At 39.5% G+C, this 16559-nt stretch overlaps 1 protein-coding gene across 3 annotated transcripts in view; it reads right to left on the reverse strand.

Annotated features, from left to right (window-relative positions):
• Positions 1-16559, reverse strand: part of SIN3A (SIN3 transcription regulator family member A) — a 66682-nt gene that overhangs the window by 29834 nt on the left and 20289 nt on the right. For all 3 annotated transcript variants that reach the window (XM_082855063.1, XM_082855061.1, XM_082855062.1), the window contains exons 2-9: positions 15443-15664; positions 9974-10150; positions 5428-5534; positions 4472-4754; positions 3174-3425; positions 2446-2598; positions 2151-2309; positions 154-243 (exon numbers count right to left, since the gene is read on the reverse strand). In XM_082855063.1, the coding sequence (XP_082711189.1) occupies positions 154-243; positions 2151-2309; positions 2446-2598; positions 3174-3425; positions 4472-4754; positions 5428-5534; positions 9974-10150; positions 15443-15631 (1410 nt within the window). In that variant the 5' untranslated portion in view covers positions 15632-15664. The remainder of the gene's footprint in view (positions 1-153; positions 244-2150; positions 2310-2445; positions 2599-3173; positions 3426-4471; positions 4755-5427; positions 5535-9973; positions 10151-15442; positions 15665-16559) is intronic.

The raw sequence follows: 16559 nt of genomic DNA on the forward strand, positions 1-16559 counted from the left end.
CATACACTGAAAGGACCTACAATTTGAAAACTATATTAAAAAGTAGAAAGTCCTAATCAGCTTGATGCCTCTAAAACAAAATCTTCTTGGGGACAGGGTGATTTTCTTTCGGCATTAGTAGCTAATTTTAAATCCAATTCACTCATTACTCACCTTATCAAAAAATAATGATTCCGTTCCTACACCATGTTTGCTGGCATCTGCCATAGAAGAATCCTTGAGGCTGAGCAGTTTGGGTTTCTTCTGCAAAAAAGGAAAAACACAAACATGTAAGATTCAAAGCATGGGTTTCTCTGGGTTTTATTTTCTTCTTTTTGTTTTTTTGGCTGAGCCTCTTGGCTTTATGGGATCTTAGTTCCCCAACCAGGGATTGAACCTGGGCCCCTGGCAGTGAGAGACCAGAGTCCTAACCACTGGACCACCAGGGAATTCCCTCTCTGAATTTTATTTTCGTCTCTGTCCTAAGGTTCCATCACTGACCACCACTGATTACTAATTTGCAACAAATGAGAGAATTCAAGCCACTGACTTGCTTTACATCCTAAAAAATTTCCACTCCTCTATTTTAGATTCGCTATTTTAAATTGCCTGTCAGTTTTTTTCCCAGAGGTTCACAGATCATTCTACTTCCCAAATACTCTCTCTATAAATGGTCACAGCATTACTGTGACGTTAGAATTAATATCCTCACTTTTTTTCACGGGCCAAAAGTAACTTTATTTGGAACGTAACGCCATTGCCTTGTCTTCCTAGCTGTGGAGGCAGAAGAGGCTGTAAAAATATCTGGAATACACAGAAATCAATCTTTAACCTTTACCTTTTAATCGTTCAATTTAAAAATTCATGGAAAAAAAACATTTATTTTCCTAACAGGAGGAATAACCACCTTGTGAGCAATATCCACTCAGACCAACTTAAGATTGCTCTTTCAAAGCATATGCATTGGCCATACGTAACTACCAGGCAAAAATTTTACTTTAAAAAAGCCACCTCTCAACTACCTGTGAAGAAATGCATAAATGTTTGGAGAAGCAGCACGTTTACCTTTGCCACGTTGCAGTACACTCTCTTAGGAGCCATAGCCTCTGCTTACACTGCATAAGGAGAAGGTAGACAGGGAATCCTAATCTCCCAATATAGGGTTTCCACCTGTGGGTAATCCAGTGTGGGAGGAGACTAACATTGGCCTCTATCTGCTGACCTGATTCCTGCTACTCCTGTAACACTCCTTACTAAAGTGAAGAAATATAATCTATTACTATGTTCAACTTGCTTTCAAAAGGAGAAACCATTATAAACACTGAAAAATAGTTCTTCAGTAGTACTTCAAAAGTGTCAACAACACCTAACAGGTCAGTCTTTGTGGTTATTTGCTTATTTACCAGTCACTTCTTACCATAAGAAATTCCACTAGCTTTTGCTATTTTTTAACTAAATTCTGCCAACACATCTCTTCAGCGTTATATACAGCTTTAGGATTCACTGAAGCAACATTCAATACATACACCTAGCCCACTCCCTAGCACAGCTGCCCCACGTCAAAGAGGAAGGGAGTGGGCTCAGCTTTCTGTAGGCAGACCATCAGTGTTTACTCTAACAAGAAACATCACGTGATAGGTCACTAACAGGAATTGAAGACTCCTGCCCTCTGCTGCAGCCCAAAGGTCCTTCCTTGGAGATTAAGATGATACAGATAAGATCTGGTAACCCAACAAAGAACCATGGACAGGATAGGCCTCTAGACCAAAGAGATCCCACAAAGCATATGTGCTTTTCACAAGAGGACCTCAGAGACTACTGACTTGTTTAGGAAACAATTATCAAACTTAAAAATCTTCTTTCTTAGCACAAGGCAGGAAAAATTAATTAAGTCTCAGAAATCCTTGGCAGGAAACAAAAAAAACAGATTCGAGCTACCAGCAAAGAAGAGGGAAAATATAAAGAAAACCAGTAAGAACTCCAAAGTACAGTAATCTGAGCAATTAGCACTATTCTAACATTCCTTCACAAGCCAGATAAAAAGCTTTGCATTGAGTTTCTGTGACATACACCAACTAACTCCCAATACCCAGGATCCAACTGTCAACCCTTGAGCACTGTCCACCAGTGTTGCCCCGCGAAGTCAAAATGAGCAGCTGCACCCTTCTTACCTTCACTGGAGGGGTGGCTCCCGTTCCAGAGTGCCTGCGGATCTGGCAGCCATTCTGGCTGGGCCTCTGCGGCTTGTTGTTCAGTTGAGGTTTCTTCACAGTGCCTCCATGGTCATTTCTCACAGAATCGACCTTCTCAGCAGTTGTTTTGCTTAAAAGCTAATTAAGACACATGAAAGAGATGAATGCTCTTATTAAAGCAAGTAAGTTTCATTTAGAAAAAGTCTCCTGATTCCAGCTTCCTAACTTATCTAAGATAACCATTCTCAACAGTGTAGTTCTAAATAAAACTTACCACAGAGCTGTTGGCATCTGGTAGGAACTGTCCAAACTCTGATAACAGATCTTCCTGATTTTTAAAAAGGCGAGCCACCTGGGCATACACCTCCTGCTCAGTCAACGCTGGAGTGTAGTTTCCTCCAGCTTCCTTGGCATTCCGCTGCTCTTTCTGATGGGAAATTGCAAATGGGAAGAGATCATATTAGAAGGCCACTGTTTTGAGTGACTCACTTTTGCACACTTTCTGAGATGTCTGGTAGGGGCTTTGTATGTTATCTATTTGGGCTGCACTTAAGAGGAAAGTCTATGTTCTCAGCACCTGTTTTGGCTTCAAACTTTGTAGTTGAGAAAGGAGTGGAAGATGGTGGCTGACAATTCCTTTTGAAAACCAGGGCAGTATATGTGAATGCTCAGGGGACCACTACCAACTGATAAAACACAAAGTATTAGAGAAATTCTTCCTTCTATTGTAGGTTAACTATATTACCTAAATCATTCTTTCAACTTTCCAGATAAATAAGCATTCATTTCACAGAGCAGTGACTTAAAAAATCCTGACCGGCTGCTACAAGGCAATTAATGTCAGGTAAATCACACTGGCTTTATAAACACACATCCCAGTTTCTAACTGGTTAATTTCCAGTAAGAATCAGTGGACACAATAATGGTTATTCAAGTCTTCTTGGACTAGCCATCCCCGGAGAGCAACCTGGTTAAGACAGGTTGAAAGGGCAACTGTCTTACCTGGTATGTGTGCAAAATCTCCAGGAACGCTTTGTAGATGTCTGGTTGGCCCTGGAACCTGTTCTTGATCTTATTGACATAGTTGATGGCATGGTTAAACTCCACAGGTTGATTGTTCTGCAAGGGCGGGGCTGTTCCCAACGAGATTGTCACTGGTGTATGAGGCTGGACAGGTGGAGAACGTGGGGACGCATATGGTGGGAGTGGGGGAGTCTGCTGACTGGCTGGAGTATGTGCTTGTAGTTGGGAAGGCTAAAAGGAAAAAGTCGTTATTCTCCTCAGGAACACAGATGGTTTAACATATGAAAAAAGGTCAAAGTAAAGAGAAACAAGGTGTCTGATCAACATATATAATACTTTATTCACTCTGGCCAGGCCACTTTAGCCCAACTCAAATCACACTGGGTAGGGGTGGGAAGTGTAGAGGGTTCACACATTCTAATATAAAAGTTCCAGTCTCCAGTTTTCTAAACACAACCTTAAAAGTGGGCTATGTCTCCAACTACAAGGAAGAATTTTCATATGCAATTTTTAAGCTCACTTGCTGAACAGGTGCAAATAGAATAGGAAAAAAACCCTCATTCTACATAGATCTTTATTATCAAAAAAGACAATTCAATTGTTGCAGTTAACTTCACATAAAAAAAAGTCTTCTAAACCAGCTCTGCCCAATAGAAAACTCTGAGGTGATGGAAATGTTCCTTATTTGCACTATCCTGCACAATAGCCACTAGCCACACGAGGCTACTGAGCACTTGAAATGTAGCTGGTGCAACCGAAAAACAAAATTTATTTTAATTAATTTAAATTTAAATATAGACATATGTGATTAGTGACTACTGTATCAATACATTTCTAGACTAAGAACACCCCATCATCATCGTCATCAACAAGATCTTCTGCTTAGCTTGATACGACCTAATCTGGTAAATGGAGTAACTTTTGTAAAATGATGACCGTGCGGAAAACAGTGTAATCTGATCATAAGATGACCATTTCTGCCTGTGCTATCCAAGTACTACTACACAAAGCTGCCATCTGTTGGGACGCTCATGGTTCAAAAAGCAGAAGTTGGGGGCAAAAGAGTCCTTGTAGGTTGTTGATGTGTTGATTTAAACAGATACATAAATATGTGGTATGTAAATGTGAACCACTTTACAGGGATGCGACTACTGCATCTCCTCCGATGAAATTTTAACTTGTGTGATCTATCTAAGTCTTATACTAAGGGAAAATGTCAAAGGAGGGTGCTTTCTAGGGATGGATTTCACACGGTGCAGAGTTTTCCAAGTGCTCACCTTGCTGACTTTGGCAGGTGGGGGCTGAGGAGCTGGCTGGGCAGGAGCTGGGGCTGACTGGGCTGAAGGCTGGGAAGGATGTTGGGGTGGTGGTTGAGGCTGGGGCTGGATGCCATGGGTTGGAATCTGATGAACCTGGCCAGGAGTTGTCACATTCACCATGTCATTGGTTTGCACCTCAATCTTGTAGCCAGGAGGCAAGAAGGTATTGAAGCCCATGATCAAGTCAGGGTGGCCTTTGAACAGCTGGGACACACGACTAATCACTCCTGGAGTGTCGATGCTGATGGAAAAACAAATATTAAAGTGGCAAGCTTAACAAGCACCCTAGCAAGAAAAAAATCACATTCCACTAGGTTCTCTACACAGGAAACTAAAAATCAACCTGAATATTACAAAATTAACAACACACAAAGAACTCTGAAATTCCAAAGTCATTTAGCTTCATAATCAAAGAGGTTTGGTCACAATTTAAACAGAATATACAATCACGCATGGTAACAGTCCTATCAAGCAGATACTCAGGCAGTAAGTCTAAAACTTCAATTCCCATGGAAGATACAACCTCTGATACACCAGTATAAATCATAATGTATCTATCTACATTGTTCAGACCAGTTACTCTTTTATAATAGTGAACCATGCCACAATATTAGTGTATCTTAAATCAATCCAAAAAGCAAGTAGCCTAATCATTACCAGTTTACTTCCCTGATTGAGGTGAAGTACTAAGAAAAATTTTACTTAAGAAAAATTTACCGGTATGCAGAAAACAAAGGTCTAGGGCCTGCAATTTTCATAAAGCAGTATATAAAAGCACGACCCATGAAAATAAAAGCATAAACCCCCCCAAAAGAGCATCCTTTATCTTTCAGCAGATAAGAATAAGCTATATCCTCCTTCCAAAATCAACATAACAAGCACAAAGCTTGAGTACAACCGTGTATATCTTTTACCTCTGAGATTTAAATTCCTTCATGATGTCAAGGAAATCATTGTAGACCTGAGGCTGACTACCAAATTGCAGCTTCACTTGGTCAAGATAGGATAGTGCATCCTCCACCTGAGGCAGGGATAAATCTCAAGGTTATAAAAAAGAAAGTCAAGAATTATTTTTTAAAAAATGATTTATGCCTAAATAAAATCAGCATAGTAAATGAAATAGAAATATATAGTAAACATACATAAAAATATTAAAAATTAGTATGTTACCACTAATAAAACTCAAGCTTAAAATAAAAACCAACTCATAAAACCTGAAGTCTTGCTTTGGATAACTGTGCATAGCATTATTAGTGAAGAACAGTCACATCAATACATCATTCACTTATTCGTTCATTTATTCATTTCACAAATATCTACTAAGCAGCAACAACATGCCAGGCCAGGCCCAATGTGAGGTACTAAGGAGTATGACAAATAAGCCACGGTCCCTGCTCTACAGAAATTCATTTCACATCCAGTTGGGAATCATAACACAGTGGGGCAAGTGGGCAATCACCAAATGCCCAGAGAGCACATGGGAAGGGCACCCCTCCACACACTAAAAAAAAAAAACCCCTATGGGGACATAGGGAGGGATTCCCCCAGAAGTGGTGTCTAAACCAAGTCCTAAGGATGAGTACTAATTAGCAAAAGTGAAGACCCATGAAGAAAGTCAGAGGAAGCAGCATTCCAGACTGGACACCATCTGGTACATTTGGAAAACTGAAAACAGTTCAGTTTGGCTAGAGGATCTTTGGTGAAAAGGAGAAATGGTGGTATGAAGAGTGACAAGAGACAACACAGGAGAGGATGCAGGACCTAGACCCTGAAAGGTCTTGTAAATCTTGTTAAAAAGCAATTTAGGTCTTCCCTGGTGGCGCAGTGGTTAAGAATCCGCCTGCCAATGCAGAGGACACGGGTCTGAGCCCTGGTCTGGGAAGATCCCACATGCTGTGGAGCAACTAAGCCCGTGCGCCACAACTACTGAGCCTGTGCTCTAGAGCCAGCGAGCCACAACTACTGAAGCCCGCATGCCACAACTACTGAAGCCCGTGCGCCTAGAGCCCATGCTCTGCAACAAGAGAAGCCACCGCAATGAGAAGCCCACACAACGAAGAGCAGCCCCCGCTCGCCACAACTAGAAAAAGCTCACGCGCAGCAAATAAGACCCAACGCAGCCAAAAATAAATAAATAATTTTTTAAAAAGCAATTTAGATTTTTATCATCTGCACTTTAGTGTACTCAATTTGGTTACAGTGTTGAGAACGAGTTGGTGCAAGGCAGAATAGATTAAAAGGAGGTAAAACCAGTCACTGTATAAGGCTAACTCATGTGTGAACACGAGTGGCATAAATTATAGTACTGACCAAAGGAAAAGAGAGAAATGGACAGATTCAAAAGCTTTTTAGGAGATAGAAGTAACAGGGTTTGGGGACTGACTGATTGGATATGGGAGATAAGGCAGAGGGAGCATTCACTAAATTATAAATTATTTGGGCATTCACAAAGCGAAACAAGTTTGAAAGGCTAGGAAGTTATGAATGTGATTTAGGACAGCTTAAGTGTTAGTTACTCAGGAGATATCCAAGGGAACTGCCTACTAGGTGTACCTTACATACTCTGGGATTATTTTTAATTATATAAAACATCAAGTTTAGGAAAGTTTCACAAGTAAACATCTGATTTGACAAGCACTACTCTTGTGATATATCGTGAAATAGAACATTTATGTTCAAATAAGCCATTAAACAGTATTCCAAGAGTTGCCCAAACTTCCACTATGGCCATGGTTAATCAGAGCATTTCAGTGTTGCTAGAGAAAAAAGTGTATACTTGGTCAATACCCACTCATTTGATGGTTGGTCTTTTGGTAGTTTAGAAATAACTTGACAATTTTTGTTGAAATTCAATGGATTATTTAATTCATATTCAGAATTTTCCATATTGAAATGGTTCATTAATGACCAAATTGATGGAACTTAAAACTCACTAAGTTTGCAGAAGAAACAAAGACTATGGAAGATGTTTAAGAATAGCATTCACAGTCACAACAGAGGAGTTATCAAAAATAAATACACAAAAAATTAAAAACAAAAAAAAGCACTCTATGGTGTAACATAATTAATACACAGAGGGAAAAAGTGCTGAAACCTGAAGGAAGGAAATTATATGTGACGTGTGTGTGTTTGGAAGAAAAAGGTACAGGTCATAATGAACCACTGTTTAAATATTAGTTATAAAATAACACTACACTTAAAAAAGCCAGCACGACACCTACATTATAAATAGAAACCTGCATGTAAGAACAGTGAGGAAATCCTCTAGTTACCTGAAGTGTAGTACAACTCTTTATAAAAGCACATATACGTTCTAGGAATCACAGCTTAGAAAAAAACAACTTGGAACTAGTCATTTGAAAGCTGCAAGTTTAAGGAGGCACTTGGGGAGGCTCACATTCTGCTGATGAATTTTCCTGGCTCATTTCAACAGGCGTTTATCAGTAAGGTTCCTAACCTCCTAAAGTCCACAATCTTGTTGGGGAGACAAACACAAACAACTCTAAAGAGGACTTGCTAAATATGTGCCAAATATGTATGCTACTGGCACTCAACAAATAACGAAATCACACCAAACATGCCTCAAATTATTCAAATCTTCCTTGTCATCAATCTGCCAAAGACAAAGAAAGTACAGACAATGTTGATGCTTGAAATAACCTAAGTATTCTCACTGAACACTTCCTTATTATAGAATATAAATGATTTATTGAAGTTGATTCAAATGCTTATAAAGCATTTTAAGACTGATCCAAAAACGGCAAGCAATGTGAGAATACTGAATGAAATTACATGGAGGCACAAGAAAGCATTTTACCTCTCCTCATTAGAAAGGAAATTCAACAAGTTATTATGCCCAGGAATCACATTCAAGAGCTTGTGACTAAAGAACAGAGCAAAAAGACCTAACTCTACCTGACTCACTCTGTAACCCCAACTCTAAAGCCCTTTCATGCTTCCTTGACAGCTTCTGTAAAACATACAAAGCACACTCTATATACTTATACACAAGTGAGGAAAGAGAATAAAATAGGTGTTATACCTTTGATAGGACTGACTGGAAAAGGGATATAGAAGTAAATATATTTTTTTGTTAGTTTAACAATAAGTTTATAAGCTCTTTTGCAACATTAAGGTATTAACTGCTGAATACAGTATTAATATGGAATTAAGTCACACCAAACCAACTTAAAAAAAAATATTTTCAGGACTTGGTGAAGTGCTAAGTCCATAGCAATAATACATTTTGGTACACAGCCATCACTCTACAAGCAGAGAGTAAAAATGTTTTAAGGAAAACATCAATATAACTTACAAATATTTTCCCAAAGACAGAGCCCAGAGTAAAGTTACAGGCCCAAATAATTTGTACTCTCTTTAAGAACTATGCTTATGTATAATCAACTCTTAATTACTTAAGCTAATATAGACAGAGTAAATTTTTACAAAATCCCTCTACATATCTTAGCTTTGGTGTGCTTTTTATTTATGTAACATTTAATTTCCATAGGCCAATATTAAAGTTCCCGAGAACCCAAACCAACGAGGGCAGGAGTCAGGGAGAACTAGATTAAGTATCAAGGAAAAGAGAGGGCCGAAATATTTGCTACAAAAATATATACTTCAAGGATATACTGTTCATTCCTACTTACAAGCTACTTGATATAATTAGCCTGGTATGACCAAATAAAGATCCAACATCTTATCTCTTTATAGTTCTTTAATTTTATATTTCTTGCACTAGATTCTAAATTTTATACAAATGTAAAACTAGAAGAAAATGAAATCTGGAAAACTTGTTACCACAATCACACGTTTTGAAAAGTAACACTCAACAGAGAGAGAAGGTTAGCTGGGCGTACAAGCTTCACTTCTCCACAGATGCCTCATGAATTTCAAAGTGGTGAAAACCTACAGCATATACTCAGCAGATCAGATGAAAACACTGACACTTCATTCACAATAACAGCCTTTCCCAAACTTCATAAAGGTTCCCCCAAAGGAGCATGTGTTTTACTAAGGATGGACTTGATGATCCCAGCCAATTTAGCTAGTCATAAACAAGAATAAAAAGATTAAACCATAATACCGGGCCCATTAACTATACAGGACTGTAGCCAACTATGTGTATGTTAATAAAACCTTATTCCACGCTAAGAACTAAGAGTTCAGAAGGAGGCATCCAAAAAATGGACTTTATTTCGTATGAAAATAGCCCCTCAGTCCTGGACCGTTTGAATACCATGCATTCATACATTCCAAAAACATTTCTTGAATGTATTTTCTGGATCAGGCACTGGTGCTAAGACAGGAAATCTAAGTAGGTTTCAAAACAAAAGCAAAGTACAACTTCTTGCGATTCAACGCCCCCAGTCTACTGTTAAAAGTTGTTACACCACTACCAATAGGCTGAAGCCAATGTTACTTGCTAAGAGAGAAATGGAAGGAGTTGAATACCACCTTGAGCCTCTGAAACTGCTGCTGCCCCTGCACTGGTGCAACTGGTGGAGCTGGATGAGCATGACTCTGGACCACCTGGCCTCCATGGGGCTGCACAGCTGTTGGGTGATGATGGCTGCTATGAACTGCTGCTATGGTGGGCCCATGACTGCCGGAGCTCTGTGGAACGGCTGAAACCTGGAATGGACAAAATACAGATAAGAAGCTTCAAGCTTTACGCATTCTTCCCCCGATGCCTCTAAAGAACATGCACACATATCTTTGCATACACAAAGATAATCAGAAACTCAAATTTCCCACAAAAGGGAACTGGTGAAATAAATTATAGTCCACCCAGATTACAACAGAATTCTGCAGCTATTAAAAATTATATAGCTCAGCACATCTCAAACTATCTGTGGTAAAGGACAAGTTTTTCTTTTTTCTTAAATTCCAATCCATCATGGACCACTACTTTTATAAAATACAATAAAAATGAATTACTAGAAAAGTGAGATAAAAAATACATAAGCCCATAATTTTCATTACTAGGTTTTACAAATATAAAATTACAATGTCCAACTGCTATAAAAGTTTCTAAACATGCTTCATTTCTGTACTTATCTCATTACAGACTAGTATGAAAGTATTCACATCAGCCATCTGTGGACCACAGTTTGAATAGCACTGATATAGATGCATATATATCATTTAACATTTAAAAATGTTCACAATCCATAAATTGAATGTACTCATGTGTTGCATATGGATTTAAACTTTTAATTTTTTAAAAAGCACATTACAAAGCAGTATATATAATACATACACTAAGGATAAATTAGGAGTTTGGAATTAATATGTAAACATACTATATATAAAACAGATAACCAACAAGGACCTACAGTATGGCACAGGGAATTATACTCAGTATCTTTTAATAACCTGTAATGGAAAAGGATTTTAAAAAGAATATATATATATATATATATATATAATTTTTCTGTAGCGCTTTGCTGTACACCTGAAACTAACACAACACTGTAAATAACTATACTAGAATAAAAAAATTCTTAGTCAACACTCAGAAAAAAAATACAATTAAGATTTTAAATCCTAGACAACAAATATATAGTAAAATGTTAGCATTTTATCTTGTGGTAGTAGGATTAGAGAAGATTTTTATTTTGTTTTATTTATGCTGCTTATCCTTACCTGCTACTAATTTTTTTTTTTTTTTTTTGCCGCACTGCACGGCTTTCTGGATCTTAGTACCCCTACCAGGGATTGAACCTGGGCCCTGGCAGTGAAAGCGCTGAGTCCTAACCACTGGACCACCAGGGAACTCCCTTATTTGCTACTTCTAAAATTAAAATTTTAAAATTTCTTCCAAATCGTTGGTGGTTTGGCCTCAAACATATTTCTTTTTTATTCTCTCTTGTCCTCTTATAAGTTTAAGAGTAAAATAAAAGCACAAGCCCCTTTCCTTCTATTTCTGTTGCAAGAAATGCTATATAAAATTTCCAAAGCTTTTAAAATTTTCCTATTTCAGAACTGTTAATCACTGCAGAAGACAACCAAGGACAATATACCTGAGTTGCCACATCTCCAAAACAAGGAGACCGAATAACATGACACCTTAAAACAATGTAAGTTGCAGGGCTTCCCTGGTGACGCAGTGGTTGAGAGTCCGCCTGCTGATGCAGGGGACACGGGTTCGTGCCCCGGTCTGGGAGGATCCCACGTGCCGTGGAGCGGCTGGGCCCGTGAGCCATGGCCACTGAGCCTGCGCGTCTGGAGCCTGTGCCCCACAACGGGAGAGGCTACAACAGTGAGAGGCCCGCGTACCACAAAAAACAAAAAAAACCAATGTAAGCTGTGTACTACAACTTAAGAGAGAATGTTTTTTTCCCAAGTCCCCACAGATTTATAAAGATTACCCTGGGCAGAGCGGAGGGTGGGAAATACAGCAACTATTTACAAATCCACAGAAACAATAAACCTTAGGAGTAAAAAGAAACTATTTAGACAATTCTAAAAGCTCTAATATATCTCTTGCAAGAAGAGTTATTATTCTGAGCTTCTATATTCCAACATGCATGTGCTGGACAGGTTTTTACAAGACTTAATTGGAGTTTATAAATATTTGAGATGGCTGGTTTTATAAGAGCACATTATAGCTTCCAGTATAGGAATAAATGTAACTATCCCCAGTGTAGGAAAAAGTCCTGAACTAGTTCAGATAAAAGTAATCACCCAGGGACTTCCCTGTTGGTCCAGTGGTAAAGAATCCACCTTACAATGCAGGGGACGCAGGTTTGATCCCTGGTCAGGAAACTAAGATCCCACATGCCTCGGGGCAACTAAGCCCGTGTGCCACAACTACTGAGCTCGTGCGCCTCACCTAGAGAGAGAAAACCCACACGCTGCAACGAAGAGCCCATGTACTGCAATGAAAGATCCAGCGTACCACACGCAGCCAAAAAAATAAATAAATAAAAAATAAATAAATCTTAAAAAAAAAAGTAATCACCCAAGGGAAACACGCAACTTTTCTTTCCTCTAAGTCCTAACCTAACGATTTGATCTGTAGCAGTCCTCCGACTGCTGCACCCAGTCCCATATGAAGGCACTATACTGCTTCAAGGGGGACTCCAAAGGAACAGTGACACCTAAGGAATTACCATTTCCTATTTCACCTGGGTTTCCCTCTTCCTTGATTGTTTTCTTATAATAAATTCCTAGAAATTCCATTTCTAGGTAAAAAAATAACTAAAGAATCTGACACAAACTGTCAAATTGCTCTCAAGGAAGATTATGCCAATTTATGTTCCCAGTACCAGCCAAATCTTTTTATTTTTTTAATTTTTACTTTATTTTTTCTGGCCACACCACATGGCTTGCGGGATCTCAGTTCCCTGACCAGGGACTGAACCCAGGCCACAGCAGTGAAAGCCCAGAATCCTAACCACTAGGCCACCAGGGAACTCCCGTGCCAGCCAAACCTTTTTAAAAGTCACTAATAACTTAGGTAGAAGAAGGCCTCTCCAGACTAGTTAAATAAATTATGGTTCAGACTGACCTGGAATGGAATATTATAAATGCAATGATTTTTTAAAAACTTACTTGGATCTATACACACATTCAAGTGGAAAGTTGTCCACTATATATTAAGTGAAAAGAACAAACAGTAGAACAGTATACACTGTATGGTCCAAATTATGAGAAGAGAGAAGTGTATCTAAATAATTAGGCAGGTAAATAAACATATGCTTGTATATGCATACAAAATTTTGGATACCCGAGAAATGCACCAGTGGGATAAAGTCTGAGGGGTCAGAAGTTACATTATATCATTTTTCTTTAAATGGTGATATTTATTTTCATATAATTAAAAAGGGCAGGGCTTCCCTGGTGGCGCAGTGGTTGAGAGTCCGCCTATCGATGCAGGGGACACGGGTTCGTGCCCTGGTCCGGGAAGATCCCACATGCCGCGGGGTGGCTGTGCCCGTGAGCCATGGCCACTGAGCCTGTGCGTCCGGAGCCTGTGCTCCGCAACGGGAGAGGCCACAACAGTGAGAGGCCCACGTACCGCAAAAAAAAAAAAAAAAAAAAAGGCAAAACACAAATTTCTTCCATTTTTACAGAACAGAGTGAACAGACAAGAGATGAATGATCAGTTGTTGATCAGGATATGCAATGATAGCAATATAGAGTGCTATGTAAATATAAATAAATTGGTACAGCTTTGGGACTTCCTGGTGGTGCAGTGGTTGGGAATCTGCCTGCCAATGCAGGGGGACACGGGTTCAATACCTGGTCCAGGAAGATCCCACATGCCGCAGAGCAACTAAGCCCGTGCACCACAACTACTGAGCCTGCGCTCTAGAGCCCAAGAGCCACAGCTACTGAGCCCACGTGCCACAACTACTGGTGCCCGCATGCTCTAGCGCCCGCGTGCCTCAACTACTGAGCCCACGTGCCACAACTACTGAAGGCTGCGCACCTAGAGCCCATGCTCCGCAACGAGAAGCCACCACAATGAGAAGCCTGTGCACCACGACAAAGAGTAGCCCCTGATCGCCACAACTAGAGAAAGCCCGTGCGCAGCAACAAAGACCCAATGCACCAAAAAGAAACCCAACAACAACAAACTGGTACAGCTTTGAAAAACAATTTGACATTACCTGCTAAGGGTGAAGATGTGCACACCCTATGACCCAGTAATCCATCTCCTAGGCACTCAAGAAACTTCCTACTGTGCCCTCAGACCCACTGAGTGGTCTGCAAAAACAAAGAGCTTACACCAGGATGTAAACCAACTTCTTCACACAGTTGTGCTTCACAACTAAGCACACTGTTTAATTCCACTGCCGTTTTAAATTCCTATAGCAAAACCCTCTTGATAAAAAACGTAGTGCATTGACTTACATTCTGTTGCAAGCTTGTCTTGTCACTGTGAATTGCCACTGTGAGTACCACTGCACTAGGAGAACCTAAGAACGTTCACCACAGTTCCTGTCTAACAGGAAAAGTCTGGAAACAGCCTGATAGTCCATCAACAGAAGAATGGATAAATTAATTGGATATATTAATATAATTCATAACTAAATGAGAATGACTCACTCAATTGGTCACATACTAAATATGGGTAAGTCTTAGGAACCACACTGAGTGAAAAAAAAAGTGAGTCAAAGAAGAAAATATATGTTTTCATTTATATACAAGTTCAAAAATACCCAAACTAAACAACTTTATTGTCTAGCGGTATAAACAAAATGATTTTATATAGCACAGGGAGTTCTACTCAATACTCTGTAATGGCCTAGATGGGAAAAGAACCTAAAAAAGAGTGGATATATGTATATGTATAACTGATTCACTTTGCTGTACACCTGAAACTAACACAACATTATAAATCAACTATACTCCAATCAATCAAAAATAAATAAATGATTTTAAAACACGAAATAAAGTCAAGGGAATAATAAACCCAGAGTTCAGATTAGTGGCTACCTCTAAAGGGAGGGAAAAGGAAAAGGGATCAGGGAGAGACAGTGAACTTCAAAGGTCATGACAACATTTTTTTTTTAAAAATGTGCATGGTAAATACACAAGTGTACACTGTTTACATTATTTTTTATACCTTACATATATCTCATAAATAAATTTTTTGTTGTTGTTGTTGTTTTTGCGATACGCGGGCCTCTCACTGTTGTGGCCTCTCCCGTTGCGGAGCACAGACTCTGGACGTGCAGGCTCAGTGGCCATGGCTCACGGGCCCAGCCGCTCCGCGGCATGTGGGATCTTCCCGGACCGGGGCACGAACCCGTGTCCCCTGCATCGGCAGGCAGACTCTCAACCACTGCGCCACCAGGGAAGCCCCCATAAATAAAGTTTTTAATATCTGAATGTTTAATAAAAATTTTTTAATTGGGTAAAATCACCAGTGTTCCTCTTTCACCCCTAGTCCCTTGATGGGCTCCAGTTTACCTGGTAACTGGGTGTCACAGAGTACTGAATTCCTGTGGCTGACTGCATGGTCTCAGACACCGCTTCATACACAGGAGGGGCAGGGGCAAGCACCCGGTGCTGGTGAGGAAAAGCCTCTGTGCTACCAGGGATCCGACGCTGCTGGGCCGCATACACCGGTGACTCCTGGTCATCCAAACGTCGCTTCATTCTGCACTCATGCTCAGGGATGCACTACAAAACCTGCAGAAATGAAAAGCAATGACATGCAAACCAATTCGCACTCCAATACAATGTGTACAACCAGTCACCCAAACTGGTATAAGCTCAACTCCCAGAATCAATGATTATCTACTTCATCCTAGAGATAATCACTGGGTAGTTTTGTGCACGCTGGTGCACACACTCCCAACAGTGGACAGATTATTATAACTGAAAGACAAAATTTAAATAATAACATAGTTTGAATTACTCTGGTACTAGAGTTGAAAAATAACCTCCAATTTAAAAACACAAAGATACACCTTTCTTCATTCTCTGGTTTTGTCAAGTGTCATCATCCCTAACATTAATTATATTATTCACATGCTATAAAAACATTCAAGTGTTTCTTCCTAACTCCTCTCAAAAGCTAGTACTATAATTCCCGTCTACTTTTTAAAATATGAATTGTTTCAACAATTAAATGGTATCATGGTAAGAACACTAGGCCAGGAGTAAGAAGACGATGGTTCTAGACTTGGCAATTTAAGAAACTATGTACGCCTCAACAAGTTCCTCGTTCCATGTGAGTTTGTTTCTCCGAAAATAAAATAAGATTGAAATAGACCATTGCTAAGGTTTCTCCTGATTCTAACATTCTTTAATCCTAAAGTGATTCCAGAATCCCTTAGTTTAATAATCTCCCTGTAGGGGAACACTTCCTTTCCTGCAGCACACAAAAAGTCTAATAAACACTATGGCCAGGAATCCAGATGGGTCTTCTCAGAGCTTTTCCAACATCGGTATCATTAACATAAGCATATCAATACGAAAGAATGCTCCAGTCATCCGAAGACAAAATAGGGCCAAGGCCTACCAATTTTTGGTCACAAAAAAAACTTTTAAAAGACACCACTGCTGTGGTAAGATTAAAAAT

The sequence above is a fragment of the Leucopleurus acutus genome (assembly GCF_964270905.1).
Source record: "Leucopleurus acutus genome assembly, chromosome: 1".
NCBI classification, from domain to species: Eukaryota; Metazoa; Chordata; class Mammalia; order Artiodactyla; family Delphinidae; genus Leucopleurus; species Leucopleurus acutus.